Here is a 26,727-nt window from a genome sequence, read left to right as displayed (position 1 = left end):
ACCCGTCTGTCGATCTCCCGTTCCATCCTACCCCCACTTGTGAACAAGACCCCAAGATACTTGAACTCCTCCACTTGGGGCAAGACCTCCTCCCCGACGCGGAGGGAGCATACCACCCTTTTCCGACTGAGAACCATGGCCTCGGACTTGGAGGTGCTGATCCCCATCCCGGCCGCTTCACACTCGGTTGCGAATCGCTCCAGCGAGAGCTGAAGATCACGGGCTGAGGAAGCCAACAGCACCACGTCATCTGCAAAAAGCAGTGACGCAATGCTGAGGCCCCCAAACCGGACTCCATCCCCGCCAAGGCTGCGCCTAGAAATTCTGTCCATAAAAGTTATGAACAGAATCGGTGACAAAGGGCAGCCCTGGCGGAGCCCAACCCTCACCGGGAACGAATCCGACTTATTGCCGGCAATGCGGACCAGACTCTGGCACCGGGCATACAGGGACCGCACAGCCCGGATAAGACTGTGCGGTACCCCATACTCCCGAAGCACCCCCCACAGGGCCTCCCGAGGAACACGGTCGAATGCCTTCTCCAAGTCCACAAAACACATGTAGACCGGACAGGCAAACTCCCACGCACCCTCAAAGACCCTGAAGAGTGCATAGAGCTGGTCCAGTGTTCCACGGCCAGGACGAAAACCACACTGTTCCTCCTGAATCCGAGATTCGACTTCCTGGCGGACCCTCCTCTCCAGTACCCCTGAATAGACCTTACCAGGGAGGCTGAGAAGTGTGATTCCCCTGTAGTTGGAACACACTCTCCGATCCCCCTTCTTAAAGACGGGAACCACCACCCCAGTCTGCCAGTCCAGAGGCACTGTCCCCGATGTCCACGCGATGTTGCAGAGGCGCGTCAACCATGACACGCCCACAACATCCAGAGCCTTAATGAAGTCTGGGCGGATCTCATCGACCCCCGGGGCCCTGCCACCGAGGAGTTTTTTGACAACCTCGGTGACTTCAACCCCAGTGATACGAGAGCCCAACCCAGAGTCCTCAGGCTCTGCTTCCCCAGAGGAAGACGTGCCGGTGGAATTGAGGAGGTCTTCGAAGTACTCCGCCCACCGATTCACAACGTCCCGGGTCGAGGTCAGCAGCGCCCCATCGGCACTATACACAGTGTCGATGGCACACCGCTTCCTCCCCCTAAGACGTCGGATGGTGGACCAGAATTTCCTCGAAGCCGTTCGGAAGTCGGCTTCCATGGCCTCGCCAAACTCCTCCCATGCCCGAGTTTTTGCCTCGGCAACCGCCAAAGCCGCATTCCGCTTGGCCAGCCGATACCTGCCAGCTGCTTCCAGAGTCCCACAGGCCAGGAAGGCCCGATAAGACTCCTTCTTCAGCTTGACGGCATCCCTCACCGCCGGTGACCACCAACGGGTCTGAGGGTTGCCACCGCGGCAGGCACCGACTACCTTGCGGCCACAGCTCCGATCAGCCGCCTCGACAATGGAGGCGCGGAACATGGTCCACTCGGACTCAATGTCCCCCGCCTCCCTCGGGACATGGGCGAAGTTCTGCCGGAGGTGTGAATTGAAACTTCTTCTGACAGGAGATTCTGTCAGCCGTTCCCAACAGACCCTCACAACACGCTTGGGTCTGCCGGGTCGGGCCGGCATCTTCCCCCACCATCGAAGCCAACTCACCACCAGGTGGTGATCAGTTGACAGCTCCGCCCCTCTCTTCACCCGAGTGTCCAGAACATGCGGCCGCAGGTCCGACGAAACAATGACAAAGTCGATCATCGAACTACGGCCTAGGGTGTCCTGGTGCCAAGTGCACATATGGACACCCTTATGTCTGAAAATGGTGTTCATTATGGACAGACCATGACGAGCACAGAAGTCCAATAACGAAACACCACTCGGGTTCAGGTCAGGGGGGCCGTTCTTCCCAATCACGCCCTTCCAGGTCTCACTGTCATTGCCCACGTGAGCGTTGAAGTCTGCCAGCAGTACGAGGGAGTCCCCAGGGGGCGCGCTCTCAAGCACACCCTCTAAGGACCCCAAGAAGGGTGGGTACTCCGAACTGCTATTTGGTGCATAAGCACAAACAACAGTCAGGACCCGTCCCCCCACCCGAAGGCAGAGAGAGGCTACCCTCTCGTCTACCGGGGTGAACCCCAACGTACAGGCGCCGAGCCGTGGAGCAATTAATATGCCCACACCGGCTCTGCGCCTCTCACCACGGGCAACTCCAGAGTGGAAGAGAGTCCAACCCCTCTCGAGAGGACTGGTACCAGAGCCCAAGCCGTGCGTAGAGGTGAGTCCGACTATATCTAGTCGGAATTTCTCAACCTCACGCACCAACTCGGGCTCCTTCCCTGCCAGAGAGGTAACGTTCCATGTCCCAAAAGCCAGTTTCTGTAGCCGGGGATCGTCGCGCCAAGGACCCCTCCCTTGGCTGCTACCCAGCTCTCTGCGCACCCGACCCCTTTGGCCCCTCCTACAGGTGGTGAGCCCATGGGAAGAGGGTCCCACGTCATCCCTTCAGGCTGTGCCCGGCCGGCCCCCGAGGGTAAGGGTCCGGCCACCAGGCGCTCGCCAGCGGACCCCACCTCTAGGCCTGGCTCCAGAAGGGGGCCCCGGTAACCCGCGTCCGGGCGAGGGAAATCGAGGACCAAAGTTTTCTCTCATCATTAGGGGTCTTCTGGTTTTCATCCAGGATATCTCTATATATTGCTGCATTAATTTTTCCTTCCATCCTGACTAGTCTGCCAGTTCCTGCTGCTGAAAAACATCCCCACGACATGATGCTGCCACCACCATGCTTCACTGTAGGGATGGTATTGGCCTGGTGATGAGCGGTGCCTGGTTTCCTCCAAACATGGCGCCTGGCATTCTCACCAAAGAGTTCAATCTTTGTCTCATCAGACCAGAGAATTTTGTTTCTCATGGTCTGAGAGTCATTCATGCTTTTTGGCAAATTCCAGACAGGCTTCCATGTTCCTTTTACTAAGGAGTGGCTTTCGTCTGGCCACTCTACCATACAGGCCTGTTTGGTGGATTGCTGCAGAGATGGTCGTCCTTCTGGAAGGCTCTCCTCTCTCCACAGAGGAACGCTGGAGCTCTGACAGAGTGACCATCGGGTTCTTGGTCACCTCCCTGATTAGGGCCCTTCTTCCCCGATCGCTCAGTTTAGAAGGCCGGCCAGCTCTAGGAATAGTCCTGGTGGTTCCAAATGTCTTCCATTTACGAATAATGGAGGCAACTGTGCTCATTGGGACCTCCAAAGCAGCAGAATTTTTTCTGTATCCTTCCCCAGATTTGTGCCTCAAGACAATCCTGTCCCGCAGCTCTACAGACAGTTCTTTTGACTTCATGCTTGGTGTTTGTGCTCTGACATGCACACTCAACTGTGGGACCTTGTATAGACAGGTGTGTGCCTTTCCAAATCATGTCCAATCAACTGAATTTACTGCAGGTGGACTCCAATTAAGCTGTAGAAAGATCTAAAGGATGATCAGTGGAAAAAAAAGATGCACCTGAGCTCAATTTTGAGCTTCATGGCAAAGGCTGTGAGTACTTATGTAAATGTGATTTCTTAGTTTTCTATTTTTAATAAATTCAAAAAAAGTAAAAAAAAAAAAAAAACTTTTTCACATTGTCATAATGGAGTATTTTGTGTAGAATTTTGAGATAAGAGATTAAATTAATACAATTTGGAATGAGGCTGTAACATAACAAAACGTGTAAAAAGTGAAGCGCTGTGAATACTTTCCGGATGCACTGTATTCGTCCTTTCATCACTCCATCCATCCATCAATCCATTCATGCATCCATCCAAACCATCTATTATTCTGTCCACAGTTTTGTCACTCCATCATCCATCCATCCATCTATCCATCACCAACGAAGGTTTCTGCAAGCAAGCAAATCTCAGAATGTGAAAAGTGGTACTGTACCAGGCATTAATACATGAGTCATTTATGTTTACTGTGCCCCGCGACCCTACTGAGGATAAATGATACAGATAATGAATGGATGGATGGATGTTTACTGTGGTTTATAGTTGGTCAAAAGTATACCTACAGCACGTATATATTTGACACAGTGTATTATTGTTTGCGGGCAGCACGGCAGTGCAGTGGTTAGCGCGTGTGCGGCACAGTTCTGTGGTCATGAGATCGAAACCTTCCTGTGTGGAGTTTGCATGTTCTCTCAGTGCTTGCGTGGGTTTCTGCCGTGCACTCCGGTTTCCCACATTCCAAAAACATGCATGTCAGGTTAATTGGCCGGTCCAAATTGTCCCTAGGTGTGACTGAGCAAGCGAGTTGTCTGACCCTGTGTGCCCTGCGATTGGCTGGCAACCAGTTCCGGGTGTCCCCTGCCCACTGCCAGAAGGTGGCTGTGATGGGCTCCAGCACCCCCGCGACCCTACTAAGGATGAGTGGTGCAGATAATGGATGGATGGATTATTGTTTGCATGTTGTGGCCTAAAATCCTAGGTTTGAAGCTTTTCTGGACCAATGTACTAGTACATTTAACGTAGCCTCTATACAAAAATGAAAGGGAATGAGGATGCACTTTTATTTTTGCAGTGATAAGAAAGTTCATGATGATTGTAAAAATTGACATGATTAATGGATTCTTTAATTCCTTTACACAAAATACATTCTCATATAATGATTTAAGGAACAGTTAAATAACAATCACTCTGAAAATCTCAATAATACTTCATGTGGGGAGACAGGAGCTCAGGAGGTTGAGCGCTCGGATTGGGATCAAGGGATCGCAGTTCGAATCCCGGCTTGTCCGTGTTACATGTTGAAGTGTCCTTATGTAAGACACTGAACCCCTAATACCCCCAATAAGCACACTGTAAAGCGCTTTGGGAAGTCATTGACTTGAAAAGCGCTATAGAAATGCAGATCATTTCATTTTATTTCATGTATATTTCTTCTAAATTATTCAGCAGATTATATGAGTTGGTTTTCATACTGTGCAGAATGACACTGTTTTGTGTCAAAGGAAGTGGGAGGACAAGCAAGGGCTTTGGCCATTTTCATTCTGTTTACATTCACTGACAGCAGTCAAACAGTCTGGAGCGTGTATATATTGTCTGGTCCTCCCAAATTGTCAAAGCAGGAAGCGGCACGATTAGTGGCATCTACGTTACGTTTTGGAACGATGTGTAAGTACACACTTGTGTTGGTCGACGGCTGCCCGTGGCCTCATCTTCTACAGTGCCATGCAAAAGTATTGGCCCCTCCAGAACTTTTTTTGTAAGGTCATATTTCTAAATTTGGAATTTTACATAAAAAGCTCAAAATATTTTCTAAGAATCAACATCGTGAACGGCAACCAAATTTATTCAACATTTTATATTGTGCTAACAGATACAAAAATAACAAGTAGTTGTTGCAAAAATATTGGCCCGACTGAGTTAATACTTTGTACATCCTTTTACGGCAATTAAAGCCACAAGTCTTTTTGGACATGTATAGGGCCGGTGTGGGTCCCTTTTTTAGCCCGGGAGTTTTCTACCCAAAGTCGGCCCAGTTAACTATGGAAGAGGAAATTGAATGAATGGGACAGCGGCAAGTTCTTATTTTGCATTTTCTTTTGGGGGGAAAAAGGTCAGGAATGTGTTGATAAGTTAACAGAAAACACTTTCCCATTTTAATTCAATGAAATTTGTATAAAGATTCTGATATAGCTGAAAACATATTTACCTATACAGCCGTAGAACAGGCAGGTTTGAGGGAGGGAAGGAGCACCCAAGAACAGATTTTTAATCTGCACATCCGATGTGAGAAGTTTCAACAACACCAGAGAAAGCTCTATCACGCTTTTGTTGATTACAAGAAGGAGTTTGACAGAATTTGGCAAGGCGCTTTTTGGGCCACCATGCGGTAGTCTAACATGGGCAAGGAACTAGTTCAGACAGTTGAATAACTGTATACCAATGCCAACTGAGCGGTACTTATCAATTGTACCATTGGAGTGTGGTTTAGAACAGTGTGAGACAAGGCTGCATTCTCTCTCCAACTTTATTCAACATGTTTCTGGAGAGGATCATGTCCGAAGCTCTGGAGCAACAAACAAAAGTAAAAACAAAACAAAAACAAGAGTAATGATCTGCAATCCGCAGGGTATCCCCACAAACATCACCATCAACTACAGAGAGCTAGAACCTGTTCCCAAATTTAAATACTTTGGAGATGACATATCAGAGAAAGGGTTCAGAACCAAAAATCATGGCCAGGATAGCTTAAACCACAACTGCACTCGCCAGACTTAAACCTGGAGGGACAAGAACATAGCAGTGAAATCAAAGATCAGCCTCCACGACCCAAGATGACGCCAGGGACCATCAACAGTGGAAAACGCTGTCCAGAGTTGCGTCCTCGTTCGTGCCCCGACATCCCATGCAGCTAAGGGGTCCGTGAACCATGAACATTCTTTGTAATTTGAAATCAAAATTGCATTTGCCTTCCAATAAATTGTTAGGCTTTACCCTAAACTCTTATGAAGTAGCTTCACAACACACATTTTAAGTAGGCTACTTAAAACATAAAAATCCTCTTAAGCAAAGCACTGGTCTCTGTAACTTTGTTAATGATAATGTCATTGTCTATAAACCTGAGAAGTTCCTTTTCATCAGCATGAAGGCCTCCAAAAGTTAGCTTCTTAGCCTAGTTTTCACTCATTGTAAAGCAGAAAAGCTCCGCTCACATGCAACCCTAGTACACGAAATGTCAGGACCAGAACAGAGACAGGACCCACTTGCGTACCATTTTCTCAGTTTTATTGGGAAGAAGAGAAACGATTGTAGACACGATCAGGTGGTCGCGGGAAGCGGGTTACTCTGAACGCAGAAGTGGTACTTCTGTGGCGAGCGATGGCGGGGTCGGGAGTGGGAAAAAACAGTTCAGTAGCCGAGACAGGGGAGCAAAAAACTCGGGAAATGGGTCGAAACCGGGAAACAGACGGGAGCCAAAACAGGAGTGAGTCAGGGTCAAAAAGCTTGCCTAGCGTAAACTGAGGTTCGCAGACGGACTTACCACAGGTGACAGAAAGGAGTGGGTTTAAATGGGGACAGGGAGCCAATCAGAGTCCGAGGCAGTTGGCACCAAATGAGCGGGCACAGGTGCTTCGCATCAGTAATCATGACACGAAAGGCTCAACAGGAACTCATATTCCAGCCTAATGACATGGTAGGCATCTGTGAGGAGGTTATATTGTAACAGGACCTGCTTCTTCTTCTTTTTTCTTTTCCATCAAGCATTATCTGCACCAATTATCCTCTGTAGGGTCGCAGGGGTGCTCGAGCCCATTCCAGCTATCTTTGGGCAGTGGGCGGGGGACACCCTGAACTGGTTGCCAGCCAGTCGCAGGGCACACAGGGAAAGACAGTCCGCTCGCTCATTTACACTTAGGGGCAATTTGGACCGGCGGATTCACCTAACATGGATGTCTTTGGAATGTGGAAGGAAACCAAAGTGCCCGGAGGAAACCCACGCAAGCACGGGGAGAACATGCAAACTCCTCGCAGGAGGTTCGATCTCATGACCTTAGAACCGTGCCTCACACGCGCTAAGCACTGCGCCGCCGTGCTGCCCTTCTTCTTTTACTATTTTGTTTATTTTTTGCCAAGCCTTTTTATTATGTGGTTGTTAGCCAGGCCTGGCGGAGACTAATTTTAAAGAATATGTCACTATAGTAACTGAGCTGAGCAAAATTTTACCTGCTTTCATGTAACCAATTTAAGGCAAAACTCAGCCAAGATAATAAACATATCCCAGCTTAATCCCTTACCTTGATTCATTTGCGCTACCTTCCTGGTATTAAAAGGAAAGAATATAACAATTTGAGGTAATTTACAGTGATTATTGTTTAACTGTAAGGCACAAACCTGTAAAAGTTTCAGGAACACATATTTTTGCATCTGAACTTTTTTTTGTTATACAAAATGCAGTATTTGTATAACATCTCGACCATCGTGAAAACCAGTGGCGGTTTTAGAAATAGGCAAGGCGGGCAGCTGCCCGGGGCAGAATTTATTCCGTGACACGTAGGGGGCGGCACAAAAACTTTAACAAATAAAATTTAAAAATAAATGTGCGCCGCAAAGCGGTTTGCCTCTTGTAGAGGGGCTTGGAGGTGGTCTCACCCAGGGAGTTTTTTAGCGTAGAAATGCCACTGGTGAAAACCCAATACTCTTACTACTGTGATAGTACTTGTTTTTGCAGAGTCTGTGCTAGACTGCTAGAAATGATCAGGCCTGGGATTTTCAACACCTCCTTCTGATCACATTTTTCCAAACTTCTTTAGTTGATTCTGCTAACTCCAAGTTATGGGTGGGTTTCTTCAGGCCAATAAAGGAACATTCTATTTGAAAAACACCACATACACCAGTCAACTTCCCTTTTTTAGATAGAGCATCTGTAATCTGCAGTTATGTAAGGACATATATTCTCCCAAACCATAAGGGTTAGAACCAAAGTTCTCCCTGTCCTGAGTTGCATTTCACTTCCTGAAGCTAGCTTCAGTAGAAATATATTGTAAAACGTTCAGAACAGATGACAAAAAGACAGTATTTATAAAAAGCAGAAATATTTGCCAAATTCGAACTCATACAATGAATTTCATCTCAGAAACTTTATTTTTTTGCATTATTTTTCAGCGGATCCGTGACTAAATTGGTGAAACTAGAATTGTAAATAGTATTTTTTTTGGCATTTTATAATTTATTTATAGCACGGAAGAATTAATATTTTGTATGTTTTTTTGTTTTTCATTTTGTCTTGTTCGATTTTAAACCTTTTCAGTCTGTAAAAGGCTAAAATTGTTTAGTATTGAACAACTCTATGTAGATCTGTGCATATTTTCATTTTTTTATGTGTTTTTGGGGAATCCTCTGCAAAACATAGGAAATTACTAAATAATTTGGTGCATAATGTTAATTTCTAATTGATAATATATCATTTAAAAAAAATCAAAAAATCTGGGGAGCTGTTTGGGATACAAAGAGCCAGTCAGCTTTTCTCAGTGAGCCGAGCCCAAAAATCCGTTTTTCAAAATAGAGTTGTCCTCTTGGGTGCAACGTTTGTAGATGCCCCCCCCAAAAAATAAAATAAAAGAAAAGATAGTAGAAAATAGGTGGTGTTGGATAATACTTTAGTCTCAATCAACTGTTTCAATTGCATACATTTAAGTGTCACCCAAAAGACAACTGCCTGCAATAGACAAATTCCACTCAGCAAAGTTAACAGATTGCAATTTGTGGAAGGGATTTGCTAAACGAGTTTCAAGTCTTACCGATAAAGAGAACTAACACAGGAATTTAGGTGGGGTGTGAGAGAAATTCACTCCAACAAATCTAATTGGAAAGTAATGCATAAGGATTTGCCTATTTTGGCTTCAGAGGTACAGAATTGTGGGATCAGTAAGAAAAGTAGAAATATCAGGTGATCAAATTCCATCTATTAGTCAACTACATGTAATGCACATATAAACAGTTTTCCCTCCATATCAAAAATAATAATTGTCAAGCTTTTGAAAATGGCAACAAGGGTGGAAATGTGTTCGAAGAGACAGGCATGAGAGATCATGATTTTTTTCAATTTCTGAACAAACAATAATCCCAGATGTATGTAACATCCAAACACATGGACGCTGTGCTTGTAATACTTGAATAGATTTGTAAACTTGGTGGTGTATTGGAATATCGCTTTCATGAGAAAATGGGAAAACAAGAGTTAAAGCTGGTGTAAAACTTCCCGAAATGCATAAGGAAATAAACTGTTTTGATTTGGAGTCACATTTCCCAGTCCAATTCTCGCTGAGCCGACTGGCAATTCTGTGGTAGAAGAGCGTGCCCTAAATGTAGTCGTCCTCCACAGGGTGGCCGGTGGTGTCACAGTAGTGGAGAAATAGGACCACCACTCTTCGAAACACGCCTCTTTTGCTCTGTCGCCGCTCGTAGATCTCCTCGCCGATGGACTCCATGCAGAGGTCCGCCGACAGCTGACCCTTCCTCCTCGGAGCGTAGATTGTGGCTAACGCCAAACGGAGAACAACAGGGTTCGTACACTTTTTTCATTGCCAAATTCAAGCACTTTTCAAGCATTTTCAATTTCCCCAGTACTATTGAAAAAAGATATCTCATCATGCGTTGTGTTCTGTGTGCTGATTGGCTAAAACAGGGGTGTCAAACTCATTTTAACTCGCGGGCCACATGATTAAACAAACATTCTCTCGGGGGATGGACTAATATATTGGAGAGAAAGAGAAAGAGAGAAAGAGGGAGAGAAAAAGAGCGAGGGTGGGACAAAGAGAGAAAGGCAGAAAGAGAAAGAGATAAAGAGAGAACGTGAGAAACAAAAGTGATAAACAGCTGAGAGGGGGAAAGAAAGAAAAAAAAGTAATCCAAAAAGAAATAGAAAGAGGAGAGAAAAGAGGAGAGAACAGGAAAGCAAAAGAAAGAGAGAAAGGGAGAAGAGAGAGAGAAAAGGAAAATAGGAAGAGAGCAAAATAAGGTAAAATGACAGAGAGAGAGAGAGAGAGAAAGAGGAACATAGAAAGAGAAAAAGAGACAGGGAGAGAGAAAGAGAATGAGAGAAAAAGGAAGGAAGAGAGAGAGGGAGGAAAAGAAATACAAGTACAGCGTTTGTGAGAGGCACCTGCAGCACGTTTTGCTCTTGTGCTTCTCTCAGCGTTCTCGCGGGCCGGATTCAAATCTTAGTGGGCCGCCTGTTTGACACCAGATTCGGTACACATTTTTCATGGCCAAATATAAGCACTTTTGAAGCACTTTGAAGTGAGGCCGATTTTTCAATTCTCCAGTACCATCAAAGGAAGGAATCCAGCAAAGAAAAATGTTTTTTTCGTTGGCTATGTTGACTAAAACAAAGTCGCTATCTTGTTGTTAGCACATACTTTTTGCTACTTTGCGTTGTTCCTATCTATGATATTTTTGTGTCAATGGGGTGCTATAAACCGACAAGAATTCTGCCATTCTGCTTCAACAATACAAACGCAGCTTCACACTAGTTTACAAAAATGGAAAGGGCTCTATAGGTGTTGGGCAATAATGGAGGTTCAATACATCCATCCATTATCTGCACCGCTTATTCTCATTAGGATTGTTGGGGTGCGGAAGCCCATCCTAACTATCTTCGGGCAGTGGGCAGGGGACACTAACCCTAACTGGTTGCCAGCCAGTCACAGGGCACACAGAGACATACACCAGTAACACCTAGGGACAATTTAAACCTGCCAATAGACGAAAAATGCATGTTTTTGGGATGTGGGAGGAAACTGAAGTGCCCGGGGCAAACCCGCAGGCAGGAGGAGAACATACAAACTCTGCATGGGGGGGGCTGCAATAGCTAGAGTGGAACCCTGGCACAACGCACCGTGGGGGCTGTGTGCTAACCACCCAGCTGCCATGCTGCCTGAGTTCAATACAATAGACAAAAAAAGAAAGACCTGTATGTATAAAGAGCAGAAAAATGAGCCAAATGTGTGGACTAAATTGGTTAAAATAGAGTTGTAAATATATATATTTTTTAATTTAATAATTTATTCATAGCACTGGAGAGGTAATATTTCTAATGTAATGTTATTGTATTGTGTTTTTAGGAATTTTGTGTTTGACTTTAAATCTGTTCAGTGTGTAAAAAGCTAAAATTGTTTTGTATTATTCAATTTTTTTTGTAGATCTGTAGAAGAACTCATTTATATTTCATGTATTTTTAGAATCCCCTGCAAAACATATTAAATTAATAATTACCAAATCATTTGGTGGCTAATATATCACGGAAAAAAAATTAATAAATCAGAGAAGCCGTTTGGGAGCCAAAAGAGCCGGCTCTTAAGTAGGCCAAGACAAAAAAAGCAGGTTTTCGAAAAAGAGCCAGAATTCCCGTGAATAGATTGATAAACCTGTCCTTTTGGACGCAACAGTAGAGGGCAGTAACGCTTCACATGACAACTCAATAATGAGGACTGTAGCCAACATTAGCACCAATTATACGCACACGTTTTAAATTTTTCTTCATTTAAAAGCGTGTTCTATTTAATCAGACTGCCAGGGAACATGGCAATGGCAACTATTTCAAAGAGTTCCAAGCACTTCACCCAAATTTCTAGAATTTTCCTGACCTTGAAAACACGACATTAAAATTGACCATTTTTCGGAATTCAAGCTCCCGTACGAACCCAGCAGATAGATAAAAGTTTCGCCTTCTCGGGTTTTTTAATATCGCGGGACCTTTTTGGAGGTAGCACTATTTAGTTACTCTATATAACACGCTACAGTGGGCATTTGCACGTCACACTGGGTATTTGTATATTGTATTCTTTTGGCTTTATTATTGTACTGTTCTCAGCTCAGGGATGCTGCTGGAAATGTGAATTTCCCTCCGGGGATGAATAAAGTATCTATCTATCTATCTATCTATCTTTTTGGAATGCAACCCCCGCCAACGACAAATGTATTTTTCAGATCCACAAATCTATCTGCGATTTACATATGGAATTTTCGCGTGTGTATTTATCAAGACACAAGATTTTTAGTTCTTATAGATAGTAGTATAGATCGCAAATATATTTGTGGATCTGAACAAAGTGTATATTTTTGAGACAAATTACAGTAATTTGTAGCTGAAATTTTCAGTTGCAGGAAGTTCTTCCCATTACAATGTACCACTGCAAAACGCCATCTTATTTTTTTGCATATAGATGTCTATAATTGATACATATTCCATGCACCAATACACATTTCATACTGCGCTGTTAAGGTGTAGCATGTAGCAAACGGTTAGCAAAAAAAAAACCATAGTGAAGCTATTAATCTCCGTGAGTTACATTTCACGACTGGACCAGGACGATTATTTCCTTGTTAAGAGTGGGATCTCTCTCTTTTTTTTTTTTACGTAGCACGCTATGTGTGGATTAGTCCCATGTTTAAGCCATCCTTTGTATTTTCTGTTATCTATCCGGTCGCCTTCTTACATCTTAGTCGGATGCACATTTCTTCTTGAATGCAACACTAGGGGGCGATGAGGCTTTATAAATAATTATGCCAGAGTCCCATATTAATATAAGTAATGATCTGAGACACAGGCTCAAGAGTAACATGAGGCTCATTTTGAATGTCAATTTTGTCCTAAATAGAGTGGTACCCTCTACTTACAAATGTCTCTACATACAAAGGTTTCGGGTTACAAAGTACTTGAACGGGAAAATAGTGACACTAGTTATAAAGGCGCTTCAGGATACAAAGTCAAAAACACAGTACAATACGTGCTCCATTCGCAGCTTTCAGAGTGATATCTGGCAACCCGATGCGTATTTGGATTCCGGGCAAGCTCTTTGTGTCCCCTTCCCACTCTGTAAGCAGTCTACTGCATGTTACCGCTACGAAGAGCAATCTTACACAATAGACCCCACGGAAGACATGCAGAAAAGTGGACAAGGGAGAACATTTTTTGTGACATTTGAAGCAAATTAAGAAATAATAGAAAGTTATGAAAACGCACACTTCAATGCAGGAGGATTTCAGAGATGACAAGGAGGAGGCTGCAGCCATTACACCATTAACCCAAATAAAAGACATTGAATCAGTTTTTCATGAAACACCAGACAAAAAACACTGCTGAGGACCAGTAAGCAAAGAAGACTTTTTTTGTATTGGTTTCATGTTCTGATGCTTTTTATGATTTATATAAAAAAAAAAATCTTACTTTGGCAGGTTTGGAACGGATTAGCACATTTACATTCAAAAAGCGTCTCTACTTGTTTCAGGTTACAAAGCTACTCCCAGAACAAATTAAATCTGTAAGTAGAGGTACAGTTGGAATGGTTTAAAACAAGAGACGGGCAAAGTTCTTCTGTATAAATGTGACAAAATACTGCAAACAGGAAGGATACTAATTTATTTACATTTAGCGTGGAGCGATAAGACAAAGAAGTGCATGAACCATGTGTGCATAGCTCTGCCCATCCCTACCACTCAGCCAATCCATTTGCTCTGGATGTTTTGCTGGAGTTGAAGGGTTTTTAACACTTTGTTCTGTGGGTTTTCATTATAAAGTCTTTCAACAATGACATACATTGCTTAATGAGCTGCCATATAAAGGTTTCCTTAGCGACGGGCATCCAAAACGGGGTATTTGGTGTGACACCACACATAAAAAAATTTGCATGACCCAAATTTTATCTCTGAGCCAGATAAACTCATGAAATGTTTTTTATGTGGCTTGCAAGCCATGGGTTCCCGAACCCTGATTTAAAACATGGTCTATCGCAGATGTCAAGAACCCATGGCATGCAATCCTCTTTTAATGAGTAGTTATGGGTCTGAGATAAAATTTGATCAGACCACCTTTCTCTGTGGCATTATCACAATGCGATGATGATGGTAAATGCAAACCGAACACTGAATTGACAAGTGGTTCAGAGTAGATTATATATAGGGCATTCTCAACTACAGTTTACCGTCAGGGTGTTGCGACAATATATACCCCGTTTTGGCAAAAAAACCTTTAAATAGAAGGTCATTAAACAATGTATGTTCACTGTTGAGATACTTTATGAAGATTCACAGAGCAAACGGCAAAGACACGTAAACGCCAAAAACCCACTCAAAGCAATTTGATTGGGTAAGTGGATCTCAGCACAGCGCGAGGCTCTCCCTTCTCTCTCTCGCTCGCTCGCTCAATACACTCTGCGCCGAAGGTAAATACGATGATATCCTTATTGTTTGCAGTATTTTATGACATTATAATAAAAGAACTTTGCTTGCACCTTGTTTTGAAACCATCATATAGGAAAAAAACGACAATCAAAATGAGCCTCAACACTCTTAAGTAACTGAGGAAGGGAGACAAATTTTGAGTGGTACAGTATATCGCTAAAGGACACAGGCTCTATGTGAAATAAAATGCGCGGCAGAATTAGCCTTTGTCTGGAGAGCAGGTGTGGTAGTTTGATTGAATTTTGTATTAAATTAATGGCATGGCTCTCTCAAAAAATATAAATATTTTTTCTTTTATGGCTCTTTGCGCCAAAAGGGTTTCTGACCTCTGGTCTATCGAGTCGATAAAAAAACTCAACCCACGATTCAAGCACTTCTAAAAACCTTGAAACCCCAACATTAAAATGTAAGCCTTTTCAAGGATTTCAAGGACCAAACCCGGTTTTATAAATCAGGAGTGACAGCACTCACTGCTCTCGTCGTCTTCAAAGTCGTAGCGGGCGTAGTTGTTGGGATCGGCAGCTCTCAGGGTCCTGAGCCAGGGGAAGTCTGTAATCATGCTGTAGGGGGCACCATCCAAAATACCTGTGCATGACATGGACTTGATTTACCAAAACATAATTCATATATACTTTATATTTCAACATCATATTAACGGTCAACCAATTATCTGGCGGCATATTTGAGAATTTGACAGTTATTGGTATCTGCATTTTTATTTATACAGCGGGCCAAATATTTAGGCTCAGATGCAGCAGAGCCTCTCTCTCCTCCCTTCAACTTCTCCCCTCCTCCTTGCTACCCACGCCGCGCTTTCTGATTGGAAAAGTGACCGGGGGCGGAGCCACTGAAGCAAAAACAAATATTTTAAAACGTATGTGCTGTGGTAGAAAAGCGTGTGTGTGACTTAAAGATAGTGTTAAGATGTTTAAGGGAAGCATGTTCGGGTAGAAAATTATATATTATCTTTAATCATAACATTAATTTGTCAAGCAAGCATATGTGTTTGTGATTGAGAGAGAGCGTAAAAAGCACGCTAGAGTGGGAGGCAGTGATTACCTATTACCATAACTATAGTTTGTCAACCTGGCTCTAAAACAGGAGTGCCCCCACACTTTTCAATTGACAAGCTCAGTTGAAATTTCGATCCTCTTTTCTTTTAAGATAATTCTAGTCATGTTGGGTGTATTGACATTTTTATTTATCTATTGTTTTAAAAGAAAACATAAATAAGGGAACTATTTACGTTTTTTATGAACCTTCATACAAGATGCTGCTAGGCCTAATTTTATTTCATGCGCTGTTATTTTTTTTTGTTAAAGTGAAAGTTGTGTTGAAATTATAATTCATTTACTGTAAAAGGTTTACACAGCTATTTAATTCTTATTTGCATTCATAACACATATTTCTTGTTTCTAAATTTGTTTGTAAGCTTTTAAAGGAGATAAATATTGGTTATCAGCCTCCTCTTAATTCTAATACAATAATCAGTTTCAGCCCAGAAAAACCCATATCGGTCGATCCTTCATCATATACCAGGGGTTACCAGCCATTTGGAAGCAGAGCGCTACTTTTTGTTAGGTATTGCCACTAAGGGCTCCTAGTTTCAGGTTAATTTCTAGTATAAAAATATATCACTATGTTAATAACAGATTCTAAACATTAGGGTTTGAGTTCAAATAGGCTCAGTCGACCACTGAAATATCATGCCAGTTGGAAATCAAATTTCCTGGAAAAATGCAATAACCAGTCAGTGGTGTTTTGAGAACCTGTTCACGGGATAATCATCTATTCTTAGGGGGTTACCTGTACAAATTGGAGACCCCTGCCATATAATTTAGCAATAAACCAATTTGTCCTTTAACATACCACGCTAAAATGACTGAAATGTGCAAGGGTCAAGCTAAATCATATTTTAATTTCTCGCCAACTTGCTAATATGGGTACTAAGGCAGCATGATTTTGTAAAAAACCTAACTGCGTTTTTCAGACAAATATTGCAATTTCAATGCGATTCTTGATTTTAAAAGCAAAGTGCATTTTCTGTGCAAGTTTTTTTTTTGTGACTACTATACCCCTGGATGCATGACCTACCAGTGCATACGCTCTTTAATGAGTGTGGTCGAAAATGAAAGGGAGGAAAAAGTACAACTACTGTTGGCATCTAGTAAGAAAGAAAAAAAATCGGGCAAGAATAATAACCTTCTATTTCTGTGTGTTCTAATGAAGATTACTCAATGTTAGTAGCACTTGCAGTGATTATTTAAGTTTGGGGGAAAAACATCAGAGAATTACCTTTCAAGAGAGACAAAAACGTCCATATTCTTCAAACCGTTGAAGAACAGCATTCGATTTACTTTGGGTACGTCTTGGATTGGGAATTTAGGTTAATTTTACAGGAACGTTAAGGGGTTAAATTTAAGTAAACAGCGCCCTCTTTTGGGAGGTTTTGATAGGGTAACTGTCTAGAAATCCACAAAATTAACGCAATAGCTATAAGACTTGTTAATCGTGCAGCCATAACGGGTAAAAAAACACAAATCACGCAAAAGGCCGTGCAATAAATAAATAAATAAATGTTAAAAAATAGTGTGGTCTGGTCACTGGGCACCTCACTAGTTTGTACTCTTCCTTGCGCTTTTTAGTTTTAACAACATAACACAGTGACATCTAGTGGCCAATACTACACACTGTGCCTTTAAAACAGGAGTCTCAAACTTGCAGACCAGGGGCCAGTTGCAGGGAGAGAAAGAAAAAAAGAAAAAGAGACAGCAATAAAGAGAAAGGGAAAAGAAAATAAAGAAAAAGAAAGAAAAGAAAAAAGAGAAGGAAAAAAAATGGGAAAAAGAAAAAGGGGGAAAGGGAAAGAAAGAAAAGAAAAAAGAGAAAAGGAGAAGAAAAAAGCCAGAAAAAAAAAGTTTTTAAATTCTTTCTTTTGGTACTGGTAACAGCAAGACAAGACAATTATGTCACCTCCCTTATTTGGGTGGAAACCCCGATTTGGCACAACCTCACCTAGAACCTGGCTCTGGGGGTCCCCTCGTCAATTGAGTTTGAAACACATGCTTTAAAACGTTGCTTTTCAAATTTTAGTAGTAAACAAGATGAAAGTATAATAATACAGGTCGTAATTAAATAAATTATTTAGTTTTGACATTTCTAAAAAAATCAAAGTTAAACACTTTGGAAAAAATTGGAACGGTTTGTGTGGTTTATTACCAGCAAGGCATTGTAGTTATCAGGAAAAAACCCATAACACCCGTTGCAATTGCAGTTGACGTCTATCCAAGCAAGTTTTTTACCCTCAAGAGTATAAATGTCTCTGCCCCAGGGGTATTTGGGAAACTTCTTCACATCCTCTTCAGTCCTGGTGGCCTCTGGGAAGAAGGCGTATTTGATTAACTCCCTGCAAAACACATGCACAAACAAGATTGAAACGCAAAGCTTTGTATTTCCTTTAATCACTTAGGGATTTTTTTCCAATCACTCACCTCTTCTATGAATTTGGTATAAAAAGTTACATTTTACAACGTGGCCTCATATACTGGAAAATATCTTAAAATTGGAAATGCATGGTTACAATTACAGGGAGTGCAGAATTATTAGGCAAGTTGTATTTTTGAGGATTAATTTTATTATTGAACAACAACCATGTTCTTAATGAACCCAAAAGTCTCATTAATATCAAAGCTGAATATTTTGGAAGTTGGAGTGGGGCTTTTTTAGTTTTAGCTATTTTAGGAGGATATCTGTGTGTGCAGGTGACTATTACTGTGCATAATTATTAGGCAACTTAACAAAAAACAAATGTATACCCATTTCAATTATTTATTTTCATCAGGGAAACCAATATAACAGCTCAACATTCACAAATATACATTTCTGACATTCAAAAACAAAACAAAAACAAATCAGTGACCAATATAGCCACCTTTCTTTGCAAGGACACTCAAAAGCCTGCCATCCATGGATTCTGTCAGTGCTTTGATCTGTTCACGATCAACAATGCGTGCAGCAGCAACCACAGCCTCCCAGACACTGTTCAGAGAGGTGTACTGTTTTCCCTCCTTGTAAATCTCACATTTGATGAGGGACCACAGGTTCTCTATGGGGTTCAGATCAGGTGAACAAGGAGGCCATGTCATTAGTTTTTCTTCTTTTAGACCACATATGTCAAAGTCAAGGCCCGCGGGCCACATTAGACCCGCGAGAGGGTTTTACCTGGCCCGCGTGACGATATCAATATATTATTAGATCCGGCCCGCAGGCCGCTGCAAGCCAGCAGCCCGCAGTACGCATGAATACTACATTTCCCACAATGCAACGGGGACGCGCCGAGCGGGAGCAAAGCGGGAGGCGGTTTGATTTATTCAGCAGTCGATCAGCAGCAGTCATTAGCATAACAGCAAAAATTAGCCAACATATACCCATCAACAATGGCTAAACGGAAGGTGGACACTGAAAACCGGGGCTTTCAAACAAGGTGGGAGTTGGAGTACATGTTCACGGAGGTAGCTGGAAAAGTATCAGCGTCAGCCTCAAACAAGTAATGTAGAGTTGTAGTAATACAGTACTGTATATAAATGTATGTAAATACAGTAATAATACAGTAATGTTTCCTGTGCAATTACACATTTGAAGTTTTTACTCCGTTCAAGTTTAAAAGTTAAATATGCACATAAAGAAGGTCTTGTTTTTTGTTGTTCCCCTCGGGAATTTTAAAGCTTTATTGTCTATGTTGACTATGTTGTTTTTGTTTGCCGACTCTGTCCTGGGAGTGTTTCTTGTTTTTCGGCTTTTCATGGAAAATAGATCTTGATGTGGACAACAGTCTTTTGATAAAATTGTCTCCTATTTAACAGAGAAAATGACTTTTGATTGTTATTATTTGTTAATCAGTAATTCCTTTTTTTCACACTAACCCAGAGAAAGCCCAGAAAGGAAAGTCAATGTACATTTGAGCAGGACAGATGAGGTCCAGTGTGTTGATTGCTATTGGTTTTAAGTAACAAGAGATTTTTGCACTTTATTTTATTGTATTTCGAGGCAATATTTCTTTTTAATAATTTCAGATGATTGAATGATAGAAAATGGTTATGAGTTGTTGTTATGAGATATGTTATGAGTTTTTTATATAAAGGACATTTGTATTTTGTGCCTGCTGAAATTAAAAATGACTGACAGAGTCATAAGAAAATATTGCTTTATTTATACAATCATATTGTAATATATTTGTTGTGTTTTCAGTAGGTTAAATCTTGGTTTCAGTAAAGATTGGACAGTCCGGCCCTCGGCTTGTAGCCAAATGTTTTATTTGGCCCTCCGTCCATTTGACTTTGACACCCCTGTTTTAGACCCTTTCTTGCCAGCCACGCTGTGGAGTACTTGGATGCGTGTGATGGAGCGTTGTCCTGCATGAAAATCATGTTTTTCTTGAAGGATGCGGACTTCTTCCTGTACCACTGCTTGAAGAAGGTGTCTTCCAGAAACTGGCAGTAGGACTGGGAGTTGAGCTTGAGTCCATCCTCAACCCGAAAAGGCCCCACAAGCTCATCTTTGATGATACCAGCCCATACCAGTACCCCACCTCCACCTTGCTGGCGTCTGAGGCGGACTGGAGCTCTCTGCCCTTTACCGATCCAGCCACGGGCCCATCCATCTGGCCCATCAAGACTCACTCTCATTTCATCCGTCCATAAAACCTTAGAAAAATCCGTCTTGAGATTTTTCTTGGCCCAGTCTTGACGTTTCAGCTTGTGTGTCTTGTTCAGTGGTGGTCGTTTTTCAGCCTTTCTTACCTTGGCCATGTCTCTGAGTATTGCACACCTTGTGCTTTTGGGCACTCCAGTGATGTTGCAGCTCTGAAATATGGCAAAACTGGTGGCAAGTGGCATCTTGGCAGCTGTACGCTTGACTTTTCTCAGTTCACGGGCAGTTTTTTTGCGCCTTGGTTTTTCTACACGCGTCTTGCAACCCTGTTGAATATTTTGAATGTAACGCTTGATTGTTCGATGATCACGCTTCAGAAGCTTGGCAATTTTAAGAGTGCTGCATCCCTCTGCAAGATATCTCACTATTTTTGACTTTTCAGAGCCTGTCAAGTCCCTCTTCTGACCCATTTTGCCAAAGGAAAGGAAGTTGCCTAATAATTATGCACACCTGATATAGGGTGTTGATGTCATTAGACCACACCCCTTCTCATTACAGAGATGCACATCACCTGATATGCTTAATTGGTAGTAGGCTTTCGAGCCTATACAGCTTGGAGTAAGACAACATGCATAAAGAGGATGATGTGGTCAAAATACTCATTTGCCTAATAATTCTGCACTCCCTGTATATGATACTGCATACAGTAGCTGTTCTGCCTTTGAGAAACATATAGAATGGTCTACAAGTGCTCTCTTGTGGTTAACGTACTATTTGTTGCTAAAATTAATTTTAGTGGAAGAAACCAGATCTCATAATGTTAGTTTATCTTCTAAGAGAGATTTGAAATAAAATGTGTTTATTTTTATTGTATGCAAAAATAGCTGTTACTTTAGTTTTAATTCCAAGGGCTTTATAGTCCAAGTGCGCATTATATATGAAAAATATATCACAAAAGAAATATTCTTGGGGTTACACCCAATGTTCCTTGTAATTTTCCACGGGTCTGAGCGTTCACACAAAGTCGGTGAGCAACGCTTGAAACAACAGTGAGCAACCATAATCCAAAGCGTGGCAAGATAATTATCAAACATGTCCAAAACTTGACATCACGTTACATTTTGCCGAGTTTCCGGCGATGCAAAATTGTTTTTCTCTTTTGAATGAATTGACTAATGTATTATTGCAAAGGTTGTGCGGCCTCCAAACGTCGTTTGTTCTTACAATTCTTTCACAAGATATCCATTTCTTTTTATTTCCTGATATATTTTGTCGCATAATATTAACATTTTTGCGGAATTTTTTAGTCGGTTGTAAGATAGACTGTACTTATTCACATTTTTTAGTGGAAGTACAATGTTGGCAACAAGATTCACTTGATATAATTGGAAATTATTGGAATGCAACACAAACTTTTTCTTCTTTTTTCTGTGTTTTTTTTCTACTTTTTAAAAAAAATTCCTTTAAAAAAATCTCTGTGTTTATTTTTTCCGAGCTGTTACTTTTTTCTTTTTGTTCTCTATTTACTTTTTTCCTACATTTCTTTCTTTTCTTTTTTTCTAAATTATTCCTTATTTTTTTCTCTTCCTTTTGTTTTTTCTCAGCTTTTCACTACTTTTTCATTTTGGTATTTTTTTCTTTTTTGTTCTATTCCCCCCTTCCTTTAAGTCATTTTGTGCATAATTTTACATAATATTTGGTCATGTTGGGATTAAAGAAGCAAAAACAACCTGAAGAGCCGTTTAGGACCCGAAAGAGCCGGTTCCTTTTTAGTGAGCCGTTCGACTTCAAAATACCGCATTTAGGACACAGCGTCAGGGGAACCAGTGTATTTTTACCTTCATGCACTGTAACTTTGACTTAAGTCGCTTCTTAGTAAGTAATTTTGAGCCCTCATTTTTGTGAGCTGGCTAGATTTTCTTGTGCACTGAGAATGTGCGAGCAGTGCGCAGCTTACAGGGAACACTAGTTACACCTTATATAATGCGGACAATATGTTCCTTCAATGCGTAATTGATGTTTTTGCAAATATTAAAAAATGCACTTGCTTCTCAAATCAAACGAATTATTAAAAAACAAATAGTAACGTTTTATGTCAAAAATTGATAAATTCTTGCCGAAAATTCCTTTAAAATCATATGTATTTATTTTATTTTCAATTTTATTCTAAAAAAATAAAACATTTGAGTTGCTCTTGTCCTACCAGAAAAAAAACATTGTATTTGTAGTAAAATGAAAATAATATTTTAGATGAGTATTTTTTTATACAGTGATCCCTTGCTGTACAGTAATCCCTCGGTTATCGCGGTTAATGGGGACCAAAACCACCCGCGAAAATTGAAAATCCGCGAAGTAGCGACGCCCCTTCCAAAATGCTTAAAAAATAATAACAATAATAATAATTTTTTTAATTATTTCATTTTATTATTATTTTTTAGACCTGCGAAGCTCTGAACCAGCGAACGTGGAACCACGAAGTAGCAACGCCCCTTCAAAAATGCTTTAAAAAAAAAAAAAAAAGAATCATTTTATTTTATTATTATTATTTTTAGACGCGCGAAGCTCTGAACCTGCGAACGTGGGACTGCGAAGTAGCAAGGTCCCACTGTATTGCAGTTTACTTCGTGGATTTTGATGCGAGTTCTGCCCCCTATGATTTCTGTTCCTCAGTAGATGTTATATACGTTTTGACCGCTAGGTGGTAGCATCACCTTTTGTTAGACTTTCACATTTAGAATAAGTGAAAGGCATATCAGGGTGTAATTTGATCTCGGTAGAAAGTTAACATGTGTGCTGCGTCAATATCTCTTTCAATCGCTTGAACCAGATAGAAAGCAATGGTTTTATGTTTATTTATGTTAGTTTACAAATTTGGCGGTCCTTATTGAAGTTTATTGACGATGATGGCGGCACGCACGGACGCAGCGGCTCACAGCTCTTCAGCTAATTTTCTATTTATTACCGTTATTTTGTCTTTTTTGCTCTCTTTTCTGGACACATGCTTGGCCAAGAATACATATAGTCGGGAGGAACTTATGCAAATGGGTCTCTGTCTAAATTTTGTCTTTTTGGGCACGTTTTCTACCATCTTTGATATCCCGTAAGAGATACAAAGAGATGCGGGATCTCCGTGGGTGGCCAACCCACTTACAAAGCGGCGGAGACCGCGTAGGGATCGTAAACAAAAGCGGGGCTGTCACTCGGGTAAGTGTGCTAAGCTAAGGGAGCTACATCGGAAACGGCAGTGATGGACACGAAGACGATAGAATTGTGCCTAATTCCACCAAAATTTCTTCATCGATCTTGCCTGACAACCGAGACTCAACACGCCCGAACAGCGACATCTTGTGCCGATCTCTACGAAGCTAAGTTAAAAGATTCAGCAAAGCTAAAATTTGGTCTTCTAAATATTAGATCGCTTGCTCCTAAAGCTCTACTTGTTGATAATATGATTCATTATCAACAAGTAGAAACTTGGTTGAGACCGGATGAGTTTTTACCGTTAAGGGCCCGGTCACACAGCCATTTGCGGCTGAATCACGGCCAGAAATTTCTGCCTGTGAGGCGGACGCTATTGGACGCTTTGAGATCGCCATACAGACGAGATACAGCAGTGCTTATAACACGCGGTCGGAAATTCACGCGCGGGAAAAAGTACTTTAGAGCCCGGGTACACAGCCTTTCACGGGCGTATCGAGGCTGAATCACGGCCAGAAATTTCTGGCCGTGAAGCAGACGCTGTTGGGCGCTGTTGGACGCTTTGAGACCGCCATATAGACGAGATACAGCAGTGCTTTACTCGCAGTCGGAAATTCACACGCGGTTGGCCGCGCGAAAAAGTTTTGAGCTGCTCAAAACTTTGAGCACGTGTTAACCGCGGGCGGCACACAAGGTAATGACGCGGAAAGGACGCGGAACGACGTGCTCTGGCCGTGGCCAGGGCGTGGTTACACATGGGTAGGACGGGAAATTTCAGCTGGTAGGAGTCGGATTTGGGCACAACACCGGCTCGGGAGCTTTTATACCCGTGGTCCACACGAGAAAATGACGCGGAAATGACGCGATGAAGAAGCAGAACAGTCGCCGGCGTCTGTTTAGCGGGCATACCACCGATGAACAGCGGGTTGGCCAATTTTGCGCATTTTCCATCGCGGGCAACCACGGGCAAAAAAAAAAAAAAACGCAAAATTTTACCCGCGATACAGACGCAAACGGCTGTGTGACCGGGGCCTAAATGAGGCTTCTCCTCAAGACTAACTGTCAACACGCTCCTTGAAGAAGGGTGGCGGTGTTGCATTAATTTCTGAAAAAAATACTCAAACTTACTCCCCGTACCCCTAATAATTATAAGGCGCTCGAGGCTCTTGTTATGTGGTCCTTTTTAATGTCAATTCATTTAGTAATCATTTATTGCGCACCCGGACCATACTCAGTTTTCTTAGATGAATTTTCTGAACTGTTGTCTGACCTAGTAACCTATGGAGACAAAATAATTATGAGGGACTTTAACATTCATATGAACTCCCCACTTAGTTCACTTACTGTTGCATTTCGGTCTCTAATTGATACATTTGGTTTTAATCAACTGGTTGATTTGCTGACTCATAAAGATGGAAAATCGCTAGACTTGGTTCTGACTCAAGGAGTTTCAACCTCAAACGTGACGGTATTACCGTGTACTACCGTTATTTCTGATCATTATTTAGTTACATTTGAGGTGCTGGCTAAATGTTGTATTAAAAAAACTGAAGAATTTAGTGGACGCAATATAAGCAGTGGCATAGTTTCTGATCTCTCTGATCTTCTTTCAGGAGTAGTTGCGTCGTTTCCTTTATATAAAGGCTCTATTGACTCACTCATGAATGAGTTTAATGCTACCCCGGCTAGTGTCCTGAATTCAGTAGCGCCCATACGGCTTAAATCACGACCTAAAAGACGCACGCCTTGGTTTACTGATGAAACTAGATCGCTTAAACAAGAATGCAGGAAATCTGAAAGAAAATGGCGCGCTACCAAGCTTGAGGTTTTCCGTCAAACCTGGTGTGACAACTTGTTTAAGTATAAAGCAGCCCTTGCCTCTGTAAAGTCAGCCTATTTTTCGAAGGTAATTGTGACACAAAAGAATAACCCCAAAATCCTTTTCGACACTGTAGCATCGCTAAAGAGGCAACAGATTATCCCAGATAGTTCTCAACATTCAGCCCATGACTTTATGGTCTTCTTTATAATAAGAAGATTCAACGCATGCGGGAACAATTTCTAATGACAGTGTTAATACATCACATATTAAAGGGCTGAAATCTATAGATGTGCGACATGGTGGCTGTCCAGGGAATTTTTCCCGATTTAGTGATCTGACACTCGATAATCTTAAACAGGTGGTGAATATGGCCAAACCGACTTGCTTGCCCGTTTGACCCACTTCCGGCTTCGCTGATTGAAGGTTTTTTGGGGGTCCTTGGACCTTCAGTTCTAAATATTATAAACATATCACTCTCCTCAGGTGTAGTTCCAGCGGCTTTTAAGTCCGCTGTCATTAAACCTACATTGAAACGACCCAACCTTGATCCAGAAAGCTTATGTAATTATAGACCTGCGTCAAACCTACCGTTTCTTTCTAAAGTACTTGAAAAAGTTGTGGCACAGTAGCTGAATGATTTTATATCTGAGAACAATCTTTTTGAATCAATGCAATCAGGATTCAGGGGTAACCACTCTATAGAGACAGCCCTGATTAAGGTAACCAATGATCTTCTACTGGCAATGGACTCCGGCGCTTCATCACTCTTGCTGCTGCTGGACCTTAGTGCTGCTTTTGACACTGAGGACCATAATATCTTACAAGAACGGTTGTAAAAATGGACTGGTCTCTCAGGAACCGTCCTCTTATGGTTCGGAACCTACCTCTCAGATAGGACGCACTGTGTTAAATATGGTGAAATGACATTTGAGCCCTTTGGTGTTACCTGTGGTGTTTCGCAGGATTCAGTACTTGGCCCCCTTCTTTTCAGCATTTACATGATTCCATTAGGTTATATTATTCGCAAGTATAATATCAGTTTCCATTGCTACGCAGATGACACTCAACTATATCTGCCGATGGAGGAATCTGCCACACTAAATTGTGGGAATTTGGAGGCCTGCCTCATTGAGATAAAAGAAAGGATGTCACTCAACTTCTTGCGCCTTAACTCTGAAAAGACCGAAATGTTAGTTATTGGTCCATCTAAATGCTTGTTCTCAAAAACTGCCTCGGAACATTGGCAAATGTAATATCACCCAGAGTGACTCAGTTAAAAATTTAGGTGTCATATTTAACAACCAATCTGTCCTTTCAAACACACGTGAAGAGTATTACTAGAA

The 26,727-nt window shown here is 41.9% G+C and overlaps 2 protein-coding genes across 4 annotated transcripts in view; one reads left to right on the top strand and one right to left on the bottom strand.

Annotated features, from left to right (window-relative positions):
• Window positions 1-9,110: 9,110 nt before the first annotated feature.
• Window positions 9,111-26,727, bottom strand: part of fbxo38 (F-box protein 38) — a 61,708-nt gene continuing 44,091 nt past the window's right edge. For all 3 annotated transcript variants that reach the window (XM_088344159.1, XM_088344160.1, XM_088344161.1), the window contains exons 20-22: window positions 18,018-18,121; window positions 15,187-15,300; window positions 9,111-10,012 (exon numbers count right to left, since the gene is read on the bottom strand). In XM_088344159.1, the coding sequence (XP_088200285.1) occupies window positions 9,834-10,012; window positions 15,187-15,300; window positions 18,018-18,121 (397 nt within the window). In that variant the 3' untranslated portion in view covers window positions 9,111-9,833. The remainder of the gene's footprint in view (window positions 10,013-15,186; window positions 15,301-18,017; window positions 18,122-26,727) is intronic.
• Window positions 24,749-25,781, top strand: LOC148359089 (uncharacterized). Its single transcript, XM_088344271.1, has 2 exons — window positions 24,749-25,468; window positions 25,743-25,781. Exons 1-2 carry the CDS (start codon window positions 24,749-24,751, stop codon window positions 25,779-25,781), a joined length of 759 nt encoding a protein of 252 aa, XP_088200397.1.

The sequence above is a fragment of the Urocampus carinirostris genome, chromosome 9, assembly GCF_059441175.1.
Source record: "Urocampus carinirostris isolate Australia breed hairy pipefish chromosome 9, RoL_Ucar_1.0, whole genome shotgun sequence".
In the NCBI taxonomy this organism is placed as follows: domain Eukaryota; kingdom Metazoa; phylum Chordata; class Actinopteri; order Syngnathiformes; family Syngnathidae; genus Urocampus; species Urocampus carinirostris.
This window is presented reverse-complemented; position numbering and strand designations above follow the sequence as displayed.

Excerpts from the sequence above, each read along its gene's own strand:
- LOC148359089 (XM_088344271.1), top strand. The coding sequence starts at position 24,749 with ATGTCAATTCATTTAGTAATCATTTATTGCGCACCCGGACCATACTCA. Across the intron at positions 25,469-25,742 it reads AGTCAGCCTATTTTTCGAAG|GTGGTGAATATGGCCAAACC; the intron begins GTAATTGTGACA and ends AATCTTAAACAG.